General features: G+C 41.0%; 2 protein-coding genes across 4 annotated transcripts in view; one reads left to right on the top strand and one right to left on the bottom strand.

Moving 5' to 3' along the window:
- LOC109316410 (solute carrier organic anion transporter family member 1C1-like) overlaps positions 1-15354 on the top strand; it is a 69994-nt gene extending 54640 nt beyond the window's left edge. The window contains exon 15 of the mRNA XM_019544467.1: positions 14856-15354. Coding sequence (XP_019400012.1) covers positions 14856-14889 — 34 coding nt within the window. The 3' untranslated portion in view covers positions 14890-15354. The remainder of the gene's footprint in view (positions 1-14855) is intronic.
- LOC109316408 (solute carrier organic anion transporter family member 1B3-like) overlaps positions 9176-23219 on the bottom strand; it is a 31528-nt gene continuing 17484 nt past the window's right edge. For 2 of the 3 annotated variants that reach the window (XM_019544463.1, XM_019544464.1), the window contains exons 6-15: positions 22657-22803; positions 21665-21763; positions 19429-19674; positions 18225-18389; positions 17183-17378; positions 14218-14380; positions 13182-13366; positions 11417-11481; positions 10121-10238; positions 9176-9395 (exon numbers count right to left, since the gene is read on the bottom strand). In XM_019544463.1, the coding sequence (XP_019400008.1) occupies positions 9179-9395; positions 10121-10238; positions 11417-11481; positions 13182-13366; positions 14218-14380; positions 17183-17378; positions 18225-18389; positions 19429-19674; positions 21665-21763; positions 22657-22803 (1601 nt within the window). In that variant the 3' untranslated portion in view covers positions 9176-9178. Of the gene's footprint in view, positions 9396-10120; positions 10239-10922; positions 11482-13181; positions 13367-14217; positions 14381-17182; positions 17379-18224; positions 18390-19428; positions 19675-21664; positions 21764-22656; positions 22804-23219 lie in introns of those variants that run through there. The other variant, XR_002102836.1, reaches the window with a different exon arrangement.

Here is a 23219-nt window from a genome sequence, read left to right on the forward strand (position 1 = left end):
CCAACGGTGTGAGATTTGTGGGGGGTTTTCTTCTGTACTGCAGCAGTTCTTCAAGTGGTATCCGGGTGGCTCTTTCAAACGTGCGATCTATCTCTCTGGAGGAGTGTCCTGGTTGAGTGAAAGCTTTTTTAAGATTGGTGAGGTGGCAATCCCAGGTGTTCTCTTCAGTGCATATTTGGTGGTATCTGAGGGCTTGGCTGTATATAACAGCTTTTTTGGTGCATTTAGGGTGATTACTGGTTCTGTGCAGATATGTATGTTCATCTGTGGGTTTCTTGTCTAATGTGGTCTGTATTTTATCATTCTGGATACTGAACATCGTGTCTAAAAAGGAGGTGTTGGTGCTGGAGTATTCTAGAGAAAGTTGGATGGAGGGATGGTGATTGTTGAATTTCTGATGGAACTCAATCAGAGATTGTAGGTTTTCAGTCCAAATGATGAAGATGTCATTGATATATCTTAAGTATAACAAGGGTTTGATGGTGTAGTTCTTGAGGAAGTCTTCTTCCAGGTGGCTCATAAAAAGGTTGGCATACTGTGGGGCCATTTTGGTGCCCAAGTCTTTTCCCATTGTCTGCAGGAAGTGTTGGTTATTAAAAGTGAAATTGTTTTGTGTGAGGATGAAGTGTACAAGGTCAGTAATATTTTTGGGTCTGTATTCTGAGTTGTAATCTTGTTCCTGTAGATATGTAAGGCAGGCCTGGATGCCATCCTGGTGTGGGATGTTGGTACATAGGCTGGTAACATCCATGGTGGCTAGGAGGGTGTTGCTTGGAAGGTGCTCTATGTTTTTAAATTTCTGTAGAAAGTCTGTAGTGTCTTATACAAAACTTGCTCTGTGGGTGACGAGTGGTTTTAGGATTGATTCAACAAAACCTGATATTCCCTCAGTTAGGTTCCCATGGTTGGATATGATAGGTCTGCCAGGGTTCCCTTGTTCGTGGATTTTAGGGAGCATGTAAAAAGTCCCTGGTTAGGTAGTGGGGGGATCAAGGTCTGTAGTTTTTCTTGTAGTCTTGATGGAAATGTTTTGCTGGTATTGTTGAGTTTCTTGGTGAAAAGGGGAGTAGGATCTTCTTGTAGTTCTTTGTAGTAGGTGGTGTCAGAGAGTTGTCTGTTGGCTTCCTTTACATAGTCTTCATGGTTTAGGATGACTATGGCTCCTCCTTTATCTGCTGGTTTTATTACTCTTTGGTAGTTAGATTTTAGAGATTCTACGGCCTTTTTCTCTGCTAAAGAGAGGTTGTTATGATGGCGTGTGTTGCTGATTATTTCATTGTTCATTCTTTCCCCGAAGCAGTCAAAGTAGCAGTCAAGGTTAGGGTTTTGTCCACTGTGAGGTGTCCAATCTGATGTTTTTGGGGGGTTTTTAGTGTTGATCTTTTCCTGAATGTTGTCAGAGGATGAGTTGTTGTTGGGAGTGGATTCAGTTTGGTCATGGAAATATTCCTTGAGGCAGAGGCATTGGAAGAATTCTTTTAGTTTTCCAGAAGAATTGAAGTATTTTATTAAGGGATTTTTCTGGACAGAAATTTAGGCCTTTAGAAAGGACAGATTTTTCAGTTTTGGTAAGCATGTGCATTGAGAGAGTGATAATATTTGTGGGTTGGTTGCTGCTTTCAGTTTTATCAAGTCTGAGGTTGGAGTGACTACTTCACTTCTCTCACAGTGTGCATTCCATTCACTGCATAGGGAAGCACAGCATAATTATATTGTATATTGTAATATAGAATTTATATAAGAAGACACATACATACATTTATACATTTTTATTTTATTTATTACATAAATACATACATACAAACATACATACATACAATTGTCTTAATATCTATATATATTGCATAAATCAGATAGATAACATTACAGAAGAAGAGACAGATTTTCCAGCATACCAAGGCAAAGACACACCATGAAGCATGCTGGAAAGGCAGCTGGCAAGCCTTCAGGGAGGGGCAGAAGAGCGGGTAGAGGGAGAGGTATAAGTTCCTCCCCGCCACCAAACTGAGACTCAGCCTTCTTGCTACAACAAGCAGATATGAGGCTTCTACTAGTACAGCAAGGAGAGTGAAGCAGTGCCAGTACCACTACCTGTGCCTGAGTCTGCATCCCCTCCAAGAGCACCAGCCATAACCCCCACCACCACGACCATGACAATAAGCAGCAGAACCAACATGACAGTCTCTTCCACCCTCATTTCACTTCCCATTCTGAGCCTTCCAGTGTCAGAGGAAGAGCTGGAGCTGGAGCTAGAGCTGGACCTCAGTGCCGTAGCAAGGGAAATTCTGGGGAAGGAGGGAGAATCATCCAAGTTTGTGCTCCACACTCCTCAAGTTTCCCCTAAAGCTAGGTCTCCTTCCCCAGAAGGCACTTTAGAGGAGGCTGAGGTAGAGGTTGCAGAGGCAAGCAGCTCAGCTGAGTCCGCTCCTCCTGTTGCTGTGCCTCTGCCTGCTGAGAAGGGGGAAATTGTAACATCCACACATGCAAATTCCCTTTGAGGATTAGGCCTGAGATGTCAGAGACAGGTGGTGTTCTGTTGTTGTCTTTGATAGATTTTCAGTGTGCAGTGTGCAGTTGTTGCTTGGTGTCTCCATGTATTTTCTGTGCCCTGATTGAGATATGCATTGTATTGTGAAGACATCTCTATACTGGAGATATTGTTGGCAGGTTTTGCATGTGTTGTCATGGCATGACCTGGATCCATTCAGTGTGTTTTGGGCTGTACGAAGTTGGCTTCTGGTGATGAGGTTAGCAAGATTCAGTGCTTGTTTGAATTTATTAACCACTTTTCACAGATGAGCCTATGAACTGCACTTCATCAGCCTCCTAGCTAGTAGGTACAGAAATGCATGGACTCAATATAGACATTGGAATTCTGACACATTACAACCTGCCTGACATCTGACTCCCCAGGGACCTCTGCACTTTTACCTGCACTGCTACATCTCTCTTCCCCCCACACCCTAGCCTGTCTCTCACTCCTTGATGCCTCCATTTCCAATGTCACTGACCAGCTTTCTTGCCTGCATTGCATGCCAGCCTCTGGTTTCTTTACTATTCCTTCCATCCAGGAACAGCACACACACCAACTGCAGGCTTCCTCAGCCTGACCAAGGGTTTTTCAACCTGAAACCTTGCTAAGATGTATTTCTCTAACTATTCATTTGGTCTACTAAAAGATACCAAATTGACCCAAAGAACCTTCTCTGACAGTGGCATGTCCTTAGACCAACACCCCTAGCATCTGTCCCTGGTCAGCTGACTGGAAGAATGAAGGGCTGTGGGCACATCTAAGCCTCAGGGCTGGGGTTGGCAGGGGAAGTTCTCTGGCAGCTGCTGGAGAAGAAACTGCTGCAGGAGAGGAAAGAAGGGCTCTATCACAGTTCGGCTGCCTGAGATGCTGTTGGCACTACTGTGCTGCTTACTAAGTTGTTACCAGTTGTTATTTAAAGTAGTGAACTGGGATGAGGCTGTAGGGGAGGAGCAGACCTCATTGAGGTACACTACCATGTCATGTAGAGGCCCTAGGACCAGTGAAGGAGTGCCTTAACACACAAACAAAGACAAAAGTCATGAGTTTTGCTTGTCAGCAGCTTGAGGTGCAGTTTCCCAGAAACCCCTGCACCTATCTCCTTGAAACCTGGCAGCCTTCATGGCTTCAGCAGGGGCTACCATGCCTGCCGTTTTCACCCCCCCCCCCGTGCCTTCATACTTAAAAGTGACATGAGTTTTGCTTTCAAGACTTTGAGGTGCAGTTTCCCAGAAGCCCCTACACCTATCTCCTTGAAGCAGGCAGGCTTCATGCCCTCAGAAGGATCTACTATTCTTGCTCTTTTCATCCAAACCTGCCAAACTGTGACAAAGTTATAGGCAGTTTTGTGCTTCCCCATTATAGCCTATGGGTGAAACGTCGAAACAGCAAAACAGTTTTGATGAAATGAAACACAACAGTACTTTCAAAACTAAACAAAACTCTAAATGAAACGCTGTCCCACCAAAACAGAAGTTGAAATGAAATAGTGCTGTTTCGCACAGCCCTATTGTCAAAAGATCTGCAAAAGTGATCTGGAGAAGGAACGTGTACATAGATGTAGTAATTGAGTTGAATGGAATGGCCCACACCCACTGCCCTACATTTACAAGCTAGTCATGTTTCTCTTGGAAAATACTCCCTTTGCCTCCCTCAGCTCTTCTTATTAATACTTTAATGAGTTATTACAGATCAACAGACCTTGCACAACGCACTTTAATATAACACTTGTAATTCTTGATTCAGCTCCTATCCAGTTCTGCCCATCTGGTTCTACATGTGAGGAATTTGCCAGAGATTTCACACACTGCTACAAGTGTGGACTGCGGGGTCCAGCTTCTAATTTAAAACAAGACTTTTGTAGCTTTTATGGATACAAAAAAAGGCAACAAAAACCAAAACACGGTCTAGCCAAACCAAACCTTGAAAATATGTATTTAGGATCAAATTTATATGGTTATTTAAACACCTAAAAGGAAAGGCAAGCTTCTAGTAGAATTTTCAGAAGTACTTCATGGTGCCTTTGTAATCACTGATATTATAAACTGAGGCACCTTTGAAAATCCCGGGAAGCATCTATCTGCATCTTCTAGGCATATAAACACATTTTAAAAACCAACCCTAAATGCAGGCAGCATTACCTTCCTAAGCCATTGAAACAGAATGTGAAACTGAAGCTCTGAGGGTGACACAACTAACTAACACTCAGACCTAAGGATGACATCATAAATTACAACATTTCCAACACTTTAAATCTTGGGAAAATTGTTTAGCAAATAGCCTCATTGGTAATAAAACATCCTAATATTGAATTGTGTGTGGTACATTATATATGTGGTACACTGCATTAGTAATTTATTTACATCTTTGTTTCATTCTATTGTATGAAATCATCCAACTAAAAATGCTGATGAAAATTAGAGCAGAGGGCAAAAGGTTCTGTCAATGCCTGGTCTTGGGATCTAGTTCTGTGAGTTCTAAACGTGGGGAAATTTCAGGGCTTTGAGGTTGGGTTAGAAGTGAATGGTCACTGAACCTTCCTGGTTTTAAGAGGATCCAATCCCATGGTAATAGATAAAAGCTAATTTGACAGTCTGCTAAATAATACACAGATCCAAACAAAGATACGAGTTTACGGTAGCTCCTCATTTTTGCCCAGGTTTCCAAAAAAGCATTGTGCATTCAGTCCAAGTAATCTGGCAGTCAGCTTCTCTTAAAATTTGACAGATTAGATTTGTTACATGACAAATAGATTAGGTTTGGCCTACTATCATCAGGTAGTCAACATTTTCTCTTTGGGTGCCCTCTACTGGTTTTCAAACAGTATAACAACAATGGTCATTTCAAAATGCTGTCAGACTTACACAGTTAACTATAGTTCTTTGCTCATGGATTGCACTATGCTCAGATGAATGAAGTGGACTGCAATCACTCTACACAAGGACTTCCTACACATCCTTTCATAGGAACTGATGAAGTGAGCCTCCACTTACAAAGCTATATACACACACACTTTGATTAGTCTATAAGGGACAAATCTACTCTCTCTCTCTCTCTCACACGCGCGCGCGCACACACACTCTTTCTCACACACACTTTTATTAGTTTATAAGGGGGGCAAATTTACTCTGCCATCACAATAAAGTAGTTAACATTTTATGGAAAACAAAGCCAACGTAAAATTGAAAATATTGTTTTTATTCACTCTAATGGATTATTTACATACGATTTTTATAAAGGGCTACCATTGACACTCATTTGACAATGTTCACATTAGCCGTCTTCAAAAGAAAAAAAACGGTTAATAAAACAGTGCCCTGGACTTCAGAGATGTGAAGATGAAACCAAGCAGGATTTCCAAAACATCAAACAAATAGGTCCTCAAGTCCATAATCAGACTCCTGACTATGAGGCCTTATGTGCAAAAGTTCTGAGCTCTCAGAAGCTTGCAGTTACTTTTATTCATACTAAATTATAATTTTCTTCATATGCAGTCCCACTGAACTCAAACAGGAATAAATTTGCAGTGAGCTGCTATAGAACTGAATTAAGAATATCATAGGAGAATAGCATTGGAATATATCTAACTAGGTCATTAAATCCAATCCCCTGCCAAGCCACATAGTCCTTTTAATAAATTCAGCAAGCTCCATCTTTAAGCCAGTTAGGTGACATGCTTCTACTACTCATATTTGAAGGCTATTCCAGAATGTCTGTACTATGATGTTTAGAAGTGTTCTAACTTTATCAAAAAGGTATTTGGGGCCAGGTTTTTTTCTTGTGCTAACATTGTCCTTTTGCTTTACTAACTCTGCTTTTTCTTTGAAATCAAACATATCCCCTCTCACCCTTCCAAAAGTAGCCAAACTCTCTTAGCTGTGTCTCATAAGACAGCGTATCTATTCCTCTGATCATCCTAGGTGCCATTCCTCTTCACCTTTTCTAGCTTGAATATTTGGAATATGATCTCTTTTTTTTTTTTTGCCTGTAACATTAGCAAAATTGTGCTAAGTTTTCAACAGGATTTTTTTTGAAGTGGGATGGGAGTTAGAAAACCTCTAAATGAGTTAGAAGCACGGGTCTCATTAACTATTACTTTAGTGTCTTATTTTAATAACAGCTTCTGAAAATGAAACTTTAAAATATTTGTAAGAGGAGGAAGTATGGCTTCTGTCCATCTCTCTCTCCTGTTATAATTTCATTTTTCTTATTTTTCTGGAGGGGTCTCAAGTCAGTTGTGCAATTCCTCGGTATAGCTGGTCTGCCACTCTGTAATTTGTCATTGAGGGTTGAGCTGGGCACTTACATTCACTTTTCACCTCACAGTACTTACCTCTTCCCAGACAAGTTAACACAGACCTCTCTGTTCCCCTACTAGCCAGGCCAAACCTGGCAGGCTTTATCACTTCAAACTCACTGTGGCCTTTCTTGGAACTACAGGTTTGTAGGATCGACTCAATGTTCTCAGCATCTCTCTCAATGGCCTGGGAAGGATGTTGTATACACACAATGCAAACAGCCTTGTATAGTGGGCCTAACTTGTATTCATAGCCTAGCTGAGAAATTCCCCCCTATGGCTTGTCTCTGTCAGCACAGACCAGAAGAATTCTCTAGGTTTTCAGAAAACAGGCTGGTATGAGGGAACCAGCACCACTTAGCTCCTCTAAACTCAGGACCACTGCATTATTATACCTCATGGATTAGAGAGGTCTTTTTAATAAAGGAAAAAAGTGAGTTATGACAGAAGCAGTAAAACCGTATGTACAAAGTCCTGCCAAATACAGCAACCACAAAGTGTAAAAAGCAAAAACAAAACATAATTTTAGCTATAGCAAATTCAGATACTACTTATAGCTAAACCTGATGAAAATGTTTCCTCCAGTAGAACTGTTTACCATTGGAAACTGCTCATTCAACTAAACAAGCACAATGGGAACATATAGGAACTGTTACTGAAATTATCAGTGGGATAAAATTGAAACAATTCATTCTGATGTTAAGGTGGAATCATTTCCTTTGGATAAAATAGGCAACCTTCAATCAGTTAGGAATGCACATGTTGATAAAGTCAAACCATTCCAGTTTGACTTTATAATTTTGACACTTAAAGCATGTCTGATCACATCCTAACAAAATCAATGTGATATTGCAATGAAACATTCCAGTAATGTTGTTGCAAGGTGTCAAAAATATTTCAGAGCCGCAATACAGTGACATAGCTTGGCACCCAGACCAGCAGTGACTTCCAGTTACCATCATGCCACCAGCAGCCATTTTTTTTCACCCTCCTGCCTGCCAGTTTTGCACCTGGTTGCCACCACCACTGTTCAGAAGTTTTTGTTTATAGTAAATCTTGCCATTCTTTTTCTTATGATGTGGGATAAAAAGAAATGTTGAAATTCCTTGCAGAATGGAAATTCCCTTCCCAAGCAGCTCACTTATATCTAGTATAGATATGGAATTTTTGTTGGGAACACAATGGCTAGGGATAGAAGTTACACATAAAACAGTTTAAGTGATCAGAAACTGGTTTAAACCTGTAACAGAACATAAACCAGTTATACGGTGCATATAAACCAGTTTCAAAATGGCCAAAACTGGTTTAAGATAAACCTGGTTGCATGTAGTATCAGGCCTGGGCTGGGCTGTGCTGTCTGCTCCAAAAAGCAGGGCTGGCCCCACCCCTCTGCTCCCTAGCTGAAGCAGTGAGAGCTGGTTGACAGGTAAGTCGTGGGGTGAGGGGGAGACGAGCCTAACTGGGGATGCAGCCCAGTCTACAGTGGGGGCGGGGGGCTGTCCCCCCCCCAGGCAAACCCCAGCTGGGGGTTTCCCCACTCAAATTTACTGCTGGCTGTAAGTATGGACTACAAATTACAGAGACACTTGGAAGCAGAAAGAGGAAGTGATGAGCAACCCTGTGGAGTCCTATTGCTATAATTCTGGACTGCAAATCCCAGAGACTTCAGGGGCAGCAGGAAGAGAAAGTGAACACACAGTCAGAAAGCCATGCTCTAGTGCCCCCAGGCCTGTAGCCTGAGCCACTGCAGGCACATGGCTGCATATCCTAAATGAAAGGTAAATGTCCGTTCACTTCTGTTGCAATTTAATCTGTGCAGTTTAGACTAATCTGCAAAGACTGAATTGGTTCAGCTTTGGGCTTTTTGACTGTCTGTACCTAGCTCTTATTGTATTTTAAGGTTTCTCTCTTAACATAGAATCATAAAAAAGTTACAATTCTTCTTATAGAAGACCAACTGATTCTAGAACATGGGTGGGGGAGAGCAGGCAGGTGTGTGTGTGTGGTGGGGGAATGTTTATGATTTGAATGGTCTTCATAGTGCAGTTTTCTGCAAAACATTTAAATATCAACAACTCTTGCAATTAATCATGCCAAACTGGGGTTTCCTTCATTATTTATTAATAGCTCAAGTCTGTTCATAAAATTTGTAGTGTGTGTTGTTAGGCAAAATGCTCATAAACACAGCTAAATATAAATCACATTTGTACCTAGCTTCTCTTGTCATTGGTAATGGCTTAATTACTGGTATAACATTCTGAACATCATTATTGTTTTGTTCGTGACATTCTATAACCTGTTTTTACAAGAAGCTGTCCTGATTCATGCAATATAGATTCAAATATATATTTTTAAATATAGGATTCTTTTTCTGCATCAGAAGAACCTGACAAATATTCACAGCTTTTTGAATTGGTTTCTCCATTCATAGGAATATCTTCTTTTCCTCCATTTTCAGTTGGCTTGGAGTCCTTGGCTTGATAATGTTTCTTCACCATCAAAAAAAACAATAAAGCTATCAAGTAGGATGGTGCTCTCAGGCCTGCTGTTAGGCCCAGGTATGCCTTCCTATGAAAAGAGACCACAAAAGTCAACTTCATTTTTTTCAAAGGACTGGCAAGAATGGCTTCTGAAGCCAGGTCTCTTGCAGAGCAAATAAGTTTCCTGAAGTCTCTACCCTGGCTGCTCTGTACAGATGCCTAGCAATTGTGTGGCTAATGGGAGTAAGGAAAAATACAAATAACATGGAGTATTTTTTAGGCCAATGGTTTTGGTTATTCTTAACACACATTACTCTACAATCCCCTCTCAGTGCAAAACTTCAGGAGGAAGTGGTTTCCTGCACTTGTCAATACATGCAAAGAAGTAAAATGCTCTCAGCTGCCCAATAGGACTATTTCCTGTGAGATCATATCTTAAAGGCGGCTAATGCAACAAAATTAGCAGTCCTGCTAATAGACACCAATTTTTGATAAGTTACATGAGTTTGGATGTTTGCTTGTGATCCATATGATTACTATGACTTTTTTAATGGTCACAAAATTTATGAAATTTGCACATTATCCGAGAAGAACTCTCACTGACATTAATGAGAGTTTTGCCTTAATAAACACTATAAAATTGACCAGGGGCATTGGAACTTTGTCCCAAGATTTATTTGTATGAAATTCTGTCCTGATCTAAAATCAAGTGGAGGCCAACATTAGGTTACCATGGCCACAACATTCAAACAATAAGTTATCCACTGTAGAAAGAAAGTTAGTAAGGCCCCCTCATGTTTTGATTTGACTTACCTGTATGCATTAGAATCATATATCCTACAAGCTCCTCGTTGCCCACAGCTTCCTCTTCCCCATTTCAAGCAAGTCCTATCTATCAATGCACCAAAATAAACTGGGGCTGGAATTCCAGCTGTAATATTAAAAAAGCAAAATAACTTCAGGATGTCATATGGAGAAGCATACTTTCTTATCAAATACTTGTCCTATGATGCACTGCTGCTGCAGGTGGCTGATAGGATACAGGGAACTGTTTTCTCCCTTTATAAATACTGGATTGGGAGTTTCAGGGTGAGTGAGCTGGGGGCCCTTATTGGTTCTGTTTGAAATACCACAGTTCTCCTAGTCCAATAATTAAAGTTTGGCCAGGCTCCCAGCCTGCAACCCCCCTCCCCCCAGCCTCCCCTCCAGCACTTAGTAGCGTAATGACACCCAAACTGCTTTTTCAAAACCATTGACAGTTTGCAGAAGAACTGTTGTCAGCAGTGAACTGGATTCTCACTGGATTTTGAGAACTATACTTGAGACCATGCCCTCTGGTGCTGTGATTCAGCTACTTAAGAGCCTGAATTTCACTGAAAATCAATGTAATAATTTTATACAAAATAAAACAAAGCATTAAGGACAGTTAAAAATACACAACCATTTCTTTAATATAACTGCCCACATATGGTATATTTTCACTGAGAATCTTGTATGTCCCTTAAATGGAATGAGGATGAGGGCCAGTTATGCATAGAACCATCTTTGTGTGAAGTGGTTCACATAATGAAGACGCTTAGGAAGAGTCAGGATTAATCACTAGTGCAGGTTTTACCTTTTCAAAGGGTGCACTTGGCATTTGAATCCCATGTTTTGGCTGGCTGTGCCCTACACTGTTCTGTACCTTCTAAAAAGATGGCACACCTAGAGTGGAATCTTGGGCTTGTTTTACCTAATGCAAGTTTTGACATGATCTTCAACAGGATCAAGATTTCAAACTTGTGTCAAACAACAATTGTGGGAACTCTGTTATCTTGCACTCTTTTGCAGATAAACATCTCCTATAAACAGTTTTATATTCTAACTAGAGACTATTGTCCTGTAAGAGCACAGGCTTGATGACCTCCTTATAAACGTCCAAACCTAACTGATCTGACCCTTAGCAAACTATGAAAACAGACTTTCCTAATTTGATGTAGCTTTTGATATGGAAGTAAGAACATCATGATAACAGTTATTTACCACATTTTATTAATTTACTGTTTTAGACTTTCACAGTTTTCCGAGAGGCACCATTTAAAGCCATATAGTTAGAGTAATTTCTCTTACCAAGGGCCCTCATGATGAGTACATGCAGACCAACTGCAAGAGATTTTAGCTCTGGCTGAACACACCTAGAATAGATATATATAAATGAATACAGTGTCTATGTAATTAAGTGTCCATTAAAATGTGCCATTTCCAACTAGAATTATGGGTATTTTTACATGTGCTCTGGGACATGGCGCCAGGTGGTTTAATTAGCAAGCCACACTAATTAAAAGTGCCTGTGCATCCCTGCACTGAAAAAATGGTGACGGGATGCTTTTAACTAAAGGTCATTGAATGTCTTTTATTTCAAAGCACCCCGTCACCATTTTTCCAATGCAGGGATGCACAGGGACGCTGATACACGTGACATTGAAGACTGCTGGACCATGTCAATTTCCATGCTTCAGCAGATTCAATTAACGGTTTTCCAGCACGTCAGAGCAGGCTCTCCACACATCTGTAGGAGCCCTATGATTCTTGATAATAAATACAATGCAAAGCTGCAGGACTGAGTTGTTTCCTATACCTGCCAAAACATACTATGTTACGTAGAAAGAGTGAATTCAATCGATAGCTCTCCATTGTATATCCCCTGGGAAGACAATGTGTTGCAGATAATTACCGAGGAGAATTTTTAAGGAAATACCAGTACTTCCATCCAGGATTTGCAGAAATGGATACCAGCAAGCACCTGCTAGATAGTCCCCTTTGTCAGGGCTTATTAGTTAACAGGAATGGTCATATTGCTCTGGTGCAAAAATATCTGGAAATGGCAACACCAGAGTAGCATCTTGAAACCTTCTAATGATATTCTCAAAATTACCATCTAAGAAATGCTGGAATACTTAAAACAATATGCCTGCCAAGTTGGCTTATAATTATGTCCCAAGACATCACACCAAATTGGTATTGCCTAAGGGTTTCTGTATTTGATTTTAACTGTTTCTGTATTTGCTGTTTTCCTTTACAATTACTGACCAGACAGACCACCTTATTAAATAATAATTACATCTGCAAAAAGGAAAGGGAATTAAATTCTCTTTTTTCATATCCATATTCAACAAAGTACTAATTAGAAGTTTCATCAGGATTCCCACTGACTTTGCATCCAAGTAATTTTGGGGAATTTACAGAGATGAAACTTTCTCTTATTCTTCACTCAGATGAAGAATGTACACTAATTTTGTATGTTTACCTCCTAACTACTGAAACATACCTAGTAATAATAATTTCTGTCATAATAACTTGTATTTGTTTTGTGTTACTGCCATGTTAATGATACTAATCTATGGAGCAGATATATAATATTGTAAAATTTTAGGGGAGAATTACATACCCACTTAATTTCATGAGAGATGCAGGTGCAAATGAATTATTATAGATTCAGTGGTAATTACAAGGAAGCATAATCATTAAGGAAATAGAGAATTCAACCAAAGAAGAAGCCATCATGGGCCACTTTGGTGGCAACTGGGAGATTTTTTTTTTATATATTAGACAGACAGAGGTACTTAGCCATGTTAGCCTGAAGTCAGAGAGAAGGCAGGGTAGAGATGCACCTTACAGACTGATTTAGTTTAGTGTTTTAAGGCATTAAACATTAAGTCATAGTTAAGTTTGGCAACACAATATAAAACAAACATTCAGGATTAAGAAGATACAGCAGTAAAAGGCTGTAGTTACTGCAGTTTTTGGAAAACAGGAAATCTATACCCAATTTTGTTCCCACTGTGGGGGAAAAAAACCTTAAATATATGAAATAGTGATTTTTAATTTTACTTACCTAAATGTAATCATATATGTTGGGGTGCCTCCTAAAGCATAGAAAAAAGCACTTATGACTTGTATGACTGTATAATAAATAAACTTCCTGGAACAATCATCACTCTTTGGACAGTGTCCCAAAGTTACCGAAGTATTTCCTGATAGCAAACCTGCAACTTCAGTGCAGCTACAATTATGAAACACCTGAAAGATAAAATTTCGATTTAGTAGTGATTCACTTCCTGGGTTATCAGTATTACCAGGCAAGACAATGGCCATCAGAAATGTACTATCATTGTTCTTCCTCTCCAATCTGTTTGGTCATTCAGGGCCCTGCTAGAATTTCAAATTAAAGCTAGATAGAAACTAGCTATAGAGTTGTTATACACAGTGGCAATGTGTAGGGGTGCTTGGGGGTGCACGTGCATCCCCTGAGAGTACCGGTGCACCCCCTGATTGGCCGCATTTGCCACTTAGGCAACAGGTGGGGGGGAGGTGGGAGCACCGATGCCCTCCCCCCTTGCAAGTGCTGGCCAATCACTGCAGCTGCTTCCAGAAGTGGTCGCAGCCACTCCCAGAAGTGGCTGCAGCAATCCACCGCAGTGATTGGCCATCATGGGATTGGCTGTGGGGGTCTCCCTGGGCAGCAAGATCAGCCTCAGGGGGACCCCTCCCTGTCAGCAGGGCTGGTCACAGGGCACGTGCCCCCTCTGAATAAGGCAGCACCAGTTGCCCATGGTTATACATTTTCAAACAATAACTTTATAGCTGGTTGGCTCTTTTTATAGCTGGATAGTAATTTTTTTGTGTGAGAATAACTTTGCACATGTGGCTGGTCTAAATTTATTGCATGATTAATCAGTTAATTGTGTGATCATTTCTTTGCATATGTGGTCCATCTTACTTTGCACATGAGGCCAATTTAAATCTATTACATAATTAATCAGCTAATTGCATAATATATTCAATGTATAGCAGGGGTCCGATATGTATACGCTATTAATAACTGCCCATTCTTGTACTGAAAAATAGGAAAAATGTGGGAAAGTTCTTACTGTGTTCTTTCCATGGCCTGTTGAAGCCTTGCAGCCAGCAAGACAAGCTGTTATGTATGTGATTCCATTGTCTCCACAGACTGGATCCCACTGGTTTGAGGCACATTTGCAATCAGAGTTGCAGGAAGAAAATACAGTGTTTTCACCATATGCAACTGGTGTCCTTTAAAGTAAATATGGAAAGGCACAGCACTATATGAGTACAAATCTAGCTTCAGTTTAAATAGCTGATACAATACAGCAAATACTGTCAACAAAGACAATTTAGTAAATTAGCCTTTGTGTGTATTGTATCTGTGATAGGTAGCTTTGCCTTAAAAATATGCTCCTCATGTTCACTTCTATTCTGCACGCATCAAACACCCCTCCAAAATGTGATGTTGCTGTTGCCCTAATGAGCATGTCCATGCCCAGGCACTCCCCAGGCCTTTGCTAAAAATGGTTATGTTAATTTTTTTTCAGTATCTGGTATACACAGAACAGGAGAGAGTGGGCAGATTCTGTTTTCATGGAGGCATCCTCTAAAATGTTTGGACAAAATCTAGACAAGCCTACTTGATATCATCAACCCTATATAACTAATCCTTTATTCCAGGTTACTAGGTTCTTGACCCTATAACATTTATCTGTTGTCGCAGATTCCATCCCATCTTCATTGAAATGAGTCTATGAAAAATTATTTGATAAAAAAAAGGACTTCTGCCAGTCATGGACTAGAAACATCAGACCTTGGCTGTAATAGACATTGAAATCTTTGGCAGTACTCCATTCTAGCTTCAAATAAACCTTTTATTATTCATTTAATAAATGAATCACATTGACATGTTTATTTAGCTAAGACACATCCTCTGAACAAATGTGATTCAAATGTTATCTTATTCAAATCATTATCTTATTCCAAGAAAGTAGCAGCATGTTAATTTCAAAGCTTTACAAAACACTGAAAAAAAGCAATGGATAGTATTTTCAAATGGTGTAAATGAGCAGAGTTCCATTATGATTGAAACCAGAGTCTAAGTACCATGTCTATTTGATTAGAAGATTAGGTTGCTTCCCCCTCCTCCCCCTCCCCCATTTAACATAGGGGAAAAGCCCCTCAATTTACAATTGAACATAAAGCAGTGCATGGGGCAGAAGGCAAGCAGCTGTTGCAGCTTCAGCTCCAACTACATCTCAGAGCTGGGGTGGAGCTGGAGCTGGAGCTGCAGCAGCTGCTGCCTGTCCACCCCCCCACTTCTTCACATGCTCTGTCATTCCTCCCCCATAGCCCCCAGTCTCCCACCCCCATGCCACTTCTCCCTCCTCTCCCCTCTGCTGCACTCCTCCTTACCTTTGCTCCACACCGGCATGCTCCACACCTGCTATGGGGCCAAGCTGGAAGAGAAGTGCCAGCTCTGCACTACTCCTATGGGGCTGGGCTAAATCCATGCTCTGTGCCCTGGGTTGCAGTAGGGATGAAGCCTGCCATTGTGGAGCAAAGGTAGGGGGTGGGGATTGAGGGACAAGTGCCGGGGAAGACTTAAAGTGGGAGATGGGAGGAAGGGTAGGTGGGGACCTAAGGCTGTGGGTGGCAGAAATGGTGTGGAAGGTTTGGGGGCAGGCACAATGGGAGGCAGGCAGTGGGGGAAAGTTGCTTCCTTCTGTCACTGTCTGCTCCCTACCATATGTCACCACCCCCCACTGCCTGCCCCATTACTGCCCCCCCACTTGCTCTACCACATGCTACCTTACTGCCTCCCCGACTGTCTGTACCTTACCACCTGCCCTCATCACCTCTCCCCACACCACTTGCAGTAGTGGGATGGGGAGAAATTTATGATGATCCTCCAATAATTAGTTTCCATACATAGAAAATGATAATAAATGTATACATCTTCTGTCTCTAGAACTTAATTACTGGGTGGGGAGTCATCTTACATACAGGGTCATCTTGTGTTTGAGTAAATACATGATCTGGCTTTTCTTGGGATATAATTATTCAGCCTTTGTGTAAAGTAGCATAAGGCTATGTCTACCCTACCAGTGTTTTAGCATTGTATGAACATTGGTTTGTTATGCTGTCAAAGTAATCAAAATGCAGACATAGTTATACAGGCAAAGCTGTACTTTTAACTGGAACAATAAAACCAGGGTTTGAATTACGGGGAAGCTTGGGTGGGAGAATGGGGGCTGACCCCCCCATAAGAGAAGAGAGCCCCCCCTGTAAAATTTGAAAATCATAACTGGGGTGGGAGAGGGGGGGTCTTTGATTTTATTAGGGGATTGTGATGGGCAGCCCATTTTCTTACTTTTTTTCTTTTTTTTTTTTTTTTTACAGACTTACTTGCCCCCAAGAGTCAAAGTATAATTTGCATCCTGAGTAAAACTACTCTCTGAAGCAGTGGGTCCCACCTTTTTACACTCAAGGCACCCCTTACTAGTTTTGATGCATCCTTTATTAGGCTCAAGACACTCCTCAGAAAATGCCAGCTGTTAGTTGTCATTCATTTCTTGACTAAAGAAACATAATATAGCAGTTTTTTTCTGCAAAGAGTAAACAAAGACCTACAACAGGTCTGAATACTTCTGACACTGTGGATTCCCATTTGAAATCTGTGGGTTTATCGTGTGAATCTTGTTTACACATCTAATAGTGCTAACATTGTGTGACATCCCATGGTGCCCTCAAAAGGAAGTCAATGCACCCCAGGTGGGGCATGGCACCCTGGTTGAGCATCAGTGCTCTGCAGCTTGTTTTGTTTTTTAAATAAAAACAGATTTACTGGTATGACTGCACCTACATTATAATCACATGGCTTCTCAACCTTGATCAATGTAACAATGCCAGAAAAAGTGAATAGTGTAGACCTGGCTAAGTGATGCAGTGCATTTGCTTTAATCATTAATAATGCCTTGTGCTATTTATTATTGTGCACTGTTGTCAAAGAAGTTAGGGTAACATATGCTTTTGAATATGTATGCATACCCATCATAGGACACTGTCAGTCCAGCCACTACATGGTTTTCACAGCCCACAAAAAATTGTAGCAGGCCTATAAGGAAAGCAAAAAACGAAATACCAAATCCAAATTTTGTAGCACCAACCAAGCCCCATTTGTACTTTTTCATTAAAAGTCCTCCTAAGAAAATCCCAATGGCCACAGCAGGTAAGGAAGTTAATCCTGAAAAAGAAAACAAGGAGGACTATTTAATTAATGTGATTGCATCCTGACAGACTCAACTAATTTAATCAGCAAAGGCAAATTGAGTTGGTTGAAAGTTGTAATGCAAAATGTGTGCACATGTTCATGAATCTCACAAGACCAGGAAAGCTGGTCCCCCAAATTGCCCTTCCCCCCTAAATGTAACATTTGTGTTTTAAAAAATTGTATACTGCTGAAAAATGTGTAATTAGGACCATGCTGTGTCTAAGCCTGTGCAGTGGCTCTGAGTTGTGGGTTTCAGGGCTTGTTTAAACTGGCTCTGTATAGAGACCAGGAGTGCCTCTGAGAAGCATGTCCTTTCCACTCATTTCTACTCCAGATGTACCACATCTTAACAGCACAGTAGCCATTTTTGTGCAGTGCTGGGCAGGCTCCAGTAAGTCCATATGAGATGATAACCTGACAGCAGTTTTGGTGTAGGCTCCAGGTCACTTAAAGTGATTAAGTCAGCAACAGTGTGTGTTTCTCAGAAATGATTATGGACTTGGCATAGAGGCAATGTGGACAAGCCCATGGTTTGGTCTGCTTCAGTGCTGCTCCTGACAAAGCTACAACAGAATGCTTTGCAACTGTATGTATTCAAAATGTCAGGCAGATTTACTTTGGCAGCAACCATTTGCAGTTTGGGGTTGGAGATAACAAAACAGGCAGCAACACATTAAGGTTGCACTAAGGACAAGATCCACTAAGGAATTTAGGCACGTAATAACCCTGTTGCAAAAGGATCTCTTCTATAAGACCTTAAGATACAATTAAATGTACATCAGAACACTTGAAAAGTAATCATTGCACAATGCTACTCACCTGTTACGATGTTAGACTTTGATGCTGACTGACCATACTGTTGTTCCATGTATTTTGGTTTGTAAGTCAAGAAACCAACAAAGCTATTAAACTGTAACAGTACAGAACACAAAAATACGACGTATATTCGGTTACCCAATACTGCTTTCACAGAAATAAAGAAATCTGAAAGAAAGCATATAAAGATTGTATTTTAAAACATGCTTGGCATAATTATTAGTGAATAATGGGATTTAAGGCCAAATCCTGCAATCTACGGGAAAATCCCATTGGTCTTAATGGGGTTTCCATGTGTGTATCAGAAAGCAGAATTTGGCCCTCGGTAAGAAGAGGCTGACCGAAAGTGATAAAACTCAGTGTACACAAATATGCCAAAGTAAGCCCTGGTTTTCTAGTAAAATAGGCTGTTCAGGAAGACCACTTGGACATTAAAATCAATGGGACATCATGCAGTCAATATAAACATCATTTCAGGAACTATGTGAACTTCCTAGATTACCCTGTAGTTGATGGCAGGCATGGGTGACTGGTGCATCCTGAGTCTACAGGAGTACCAGATTGCTGATGGGGGAGTCCCCCAGTGGCTGATCGCTGAGCCTGGAACCACCAGCAGTGAAACTAGTGAAGCCGGAAGTGCACTTCCAGTTTCACAGCTGGTGCTTCCAGCGGGGTGCATGGCCAATTTCAGGGGGTGTACGTGCACCTGCGTGCACCCACTATGCATCAGCAATGCATGGCCATCAGACAATGATGGCCATCATGCAAACTAAAGCAGAGTAAAAGTACAATGACTATGTAATGATATATATTTCCTTCCCTTCACCTTCCCATATTTCTGCCCTGAGTACTGCTGTGTGATGAGCAGAAGATACTATAAGCTTGCTTGTGAGGAAAATAATCTTCTGATATTTTTTAAGGTTTTCCCTATAAGCACATTTAAATAAATATAACAAATTTAGTTAATTTGGGTCATTATTTTTTTCCCCAGCTGCAATTTGTTCCTAGTGCAAACTTTTAAGTGCTAGTTCTGACCATGTAAATAATCAGTCAGAGAGCATAAGGAAGCCCTGCACTCCCTTGTTGGTATGTGTACAACAGGCTGCAGAAAAATTAAAGGGAGCAGACTCCCCACAATAAACTTACATTGCCGCCATACATTGTATTGGGAGTTATCCAACCTGACAAAAGATGTGAAAGCACTTGCCTTTCAAAGTTGCTAAGGACTTCATTGGCTTTTGTTTTATAGAGCTGTGCTTCCCACTGTTGTCTTCCTTAATGTTGGAGAGATCAGATGAAGTTTTATCATTACTTTCCTCGTTTGGCTTTTTCAGACTCTTTGGCAGGAAACAGAATGGTATGGCAGATATGAGGGCAATTACTCCAGCTATGATAAAACCAAGCCACCATGCACCCACCCAACGGGAATCTCTTGGGGTTATGGTGATGCTGCCTACAATAAAGTGAGACAAAAGCAAATTGTAGTAATGAAAACATTTTACCCGTTAATTCCAATAATATCTATGTCATGTGTTGGTTAATATTGAGATTTGCCTTGATATTGCAAATGCTAAGCACATTTTGCATCATTCAAGGTTCATGTGTCTTAGAACTTAAAAAAGGTGGTGAACAGACAGGATCCATAAATATTTGGGTCTTTTAGACCTTCCTGATTTCTATGAATCTTTTTGCTATAGGACATTGCAACAAGACATCTGGGCTAGGGACAGATATTGAAAAAGTTGGAGCCTGAATTGATTAAATTTTTGCCGGTTACTCTAACCTGCCTAGGTTGAACTGGTTTGTAACAGCACAGACATCCCCTCTGGACTGAGAAAATGCAGTTGCTCAGGCTAGGTGCCAGGGGGTGCTAGAGCATGCCTTCGGCTGCAGGGAAGCTATGTTGGGAGGGTAGGGGGACGGGCATGTCCAGCCCAGACTGCAGTGGCAGTGGTAGCAGTGGTGGCAGTTTGGAGGGCTCTGGCCTGCTCTGGGCTCCAGCCCTGCTGCACACAGTCCACCACAGCTCTGCCAGCCCTGCAGTGCAGTGCCACCCCCCCCCCCTACTGGGGAGACTCTCATGCTCCCCAACACCATGACAGGGGCATGACATGGGCTACAGTGGCAGGACAAGGGCATGGCCAGATGCAAACCAGCAGGGCCCCTTATGTGGGGGCAGGGACAGGGGTTATTCCCCCTCCCTCTGACATCTGGCAAAGGGGGCTTATTCCATTGCTTGCCCCAAGCAGCGGTAGTGGCAGTCAGGGCAGGCAGACCCAGCTGCAGTCCCCTCTGGAGTACTGGGGGAATAACCCCCCCTCCTGCCCCACCTGCTTCAGGGGCCATGGCCGCCCACCTCTGCAGCAGTGAGGGGGGAGACCACACTCAGGTCCCTGCCAGTGAGACAGAACGGTGGGAAATTAAATCCCACTCTGGCCAGACGCCTGCCCTTGCCTGTCCATGCTCTGGCTGGGAGGCAGAGGGGTGGGGCCAGCCCTGCTGGGCTGGAGCAGAGAGCCCAGCCCAGAGAGCATGCCGGGATGCTGGGGGACAGGTTTAAGTTAAATCAGGAAGGGGTCTGGGACAGCCTTTGCGGTTTGAGCCAAATCAGTTAAGTGTGATGCAACATTCAACCAGGTTTATCTCAAACCGGTTTTGGCCATTTTGAAACTGGTTTTTGTACACAGAATGTCTGCTCAGTTACAGGTTTAAACCAGTTTCTGATCACTTAAACAGATTTATGTGTAATATCTGTCCCTAGCCCTGATCATGTGGGTAAACTTCAAGTAAATGAGGATTCCCATCCATTATCTTCAGTGAATATTGTTCAGTGACTAAGGTTATTCAGTTATGAACATCCTATATTCATCTCATTTTTGGATCAGCAGTGCATTGTATTATTTATTATATAATGACCACAGAATTCAGGCCTGAATATAGTAGTCTAGAAAGTGAAAATGGTTTCAAATACATGCTATTGTAGGCCCTCAACACATAATAAGGATATCCAGTCCTTTGAACTTTTAAATTTACTTCAGAGCACACCTGATTAGTGATTCAAAGGAAGTTAGGAAATCTAAACTACGAACTTTGGAATTGTTAAAAAAAAATCTCCAATTAGAAAGAGAGAGACACAGAAAGGTTTGCATTGAAGTTTTTTTCATTTTAGACTCCAGAAGCTGTGGGGTAAGGGATACTCTGGGGACAGACTAAGCTAGGGATGAAGTAAAACTTTTTGTTAAATGCTTTTCTAAATCAAGGTCTAAAATATTTCCGAAGTCTACAACTTTTGTAACGATATTTTTCAGTTCTTTAGTCTCACCTTACTTTGAAACAAACTTACCAGATATATTTAATAACAGGCATAAATAAAACTGCTGGCCAAATAAATCACTGTACAACAGGTTTGTGTTTTTTTTAAGTTGCTCATCACTTTTCCTTACCTAGATCCACAAATCCAATATCCACATACAGTCTGGCACACAGTGATCCCAACAGGAAACCAAGCATTGGACCAATCATTGCTATTGTGTGCAAAATTGCTGAAAAGATAATGAAGCAGTTGACTGGTACATGTCACAGGTTTACAGCCTTACATGTCTTCCATTTGTTCTTCCTATGCTCATTCTAGAACTGTGGTATTCAAGGAAATGCAAAGACAAACTTCTTGCTGTCATGCAACTGTTTGATTTTTTCCCCTTCTACTTTGGTTTAAAAGGAGTCTTGAAGGTTTAGGCAGACAAATGAGTTACTGCAAGGTAAACTAAGGTGCAATTGTACAGTGTGCCAGCTATTCCAGGTTACCTGCCCTTGCATGCACTCTTACCACAAGGTGAATGCTAAGTAGCTTGTTTGCCACAAAAGTGGGGGAAACTGCTTTGCATTTTTAGAAATGTAAGTTCACGCTTACCTCTCAGTAACGTGCTTATTTGCTTATACCCTTAGCCAGTACTATGGTTGATTTATTTACTATTTTGTTGATTCATTTATATTTCCTTAGTTCCCATTCCAGAATTTAAGTGATAAAATTAAACTACTCACATAAACCTAAAGCTGTACTCTTTAAGCAGGTAGAATGAACCAAAACTCTGGTGGTTAAAAAAAAAAAAAAAGGGTATGTGGAAATTAATACAGCCAGGAGATTTTTTCTGGTGAACAACAACTGGCTAGGAATTTAGGCTACAGTTTTTTAAAAGAATCCATAAGATGTGTATAGTCAGTCACTGGATTTGGGTTCATAAATCCATTTGATTCCCTGATAATCACAGCCTAAAATGGTTGCAGTTTTATTATAATATTATACTCTTCAAAGGCTGCAGCAGAAAAGGATAAGGTAGAACAGCTCTAAGGTAGAACAAATTTGATTATATCACTGTTTCTTTCTAATCCAACCTTTTAAATCTCTCTCAACCTTTTAAATCTATTTTAAGATTACCAATGTATAAAGGAGCATCCTCTTCTTTAGCAAAATCATCAAGGTAAGAAATTCCCAGTGGTGCTATTGGTGTTTCCCCAATTCCACGTAACATGTTTCCCAGGAAGACATAAATCCACATGTATGATGATGCTTCTTTTTTACAACCTGTGAATAATGATATCTCTATAATAGACAGCAAACCACATTCCTTGTTATAACTTATTTTAACAAACATGCTCTTTCATGGCTCAGCTACATAAGACTATATATTCATTACTGAACTCATAAACCCTATGGTAATCTTCTTCCTTTAAGAATACTCCTATATGGAACCAAATCTTTGGCATCCTTATGCAGATCATTAAGGAAGCATATCTAGAGAAAAAATAACAGATTGATATTGTCATGGGCATACTCTCTAACAGTGATTCTTGACCAGGATGCCATGGCCATGTCATGCAACTCTATATTAAGGAGGAATACACATCCTCGTTAATTAGCAAGGAGTCAGGGGAGGGGCACTCTGAAGTGCTTTGGGTTAGAGTACAAGGCAGTCGAGGGGAAAGGGACTTAACGGTGGG

The sequence above is a fragment of the Crocodylus porosus genome, unplaced genomic scaffold (assembly GCF_001723895.1).
Source record: "Crocodylus porosus isolate Cpor-Errol unplaced genomic scaffold, CroPor_comp1, whole genome shotgun sequence".
Classification (NCBI taxonomy): Eukaryota; Metazoa; Chordata; order Crocodylia; family Crocodylidae; genus Crocodylus; species Crocodylus porosus.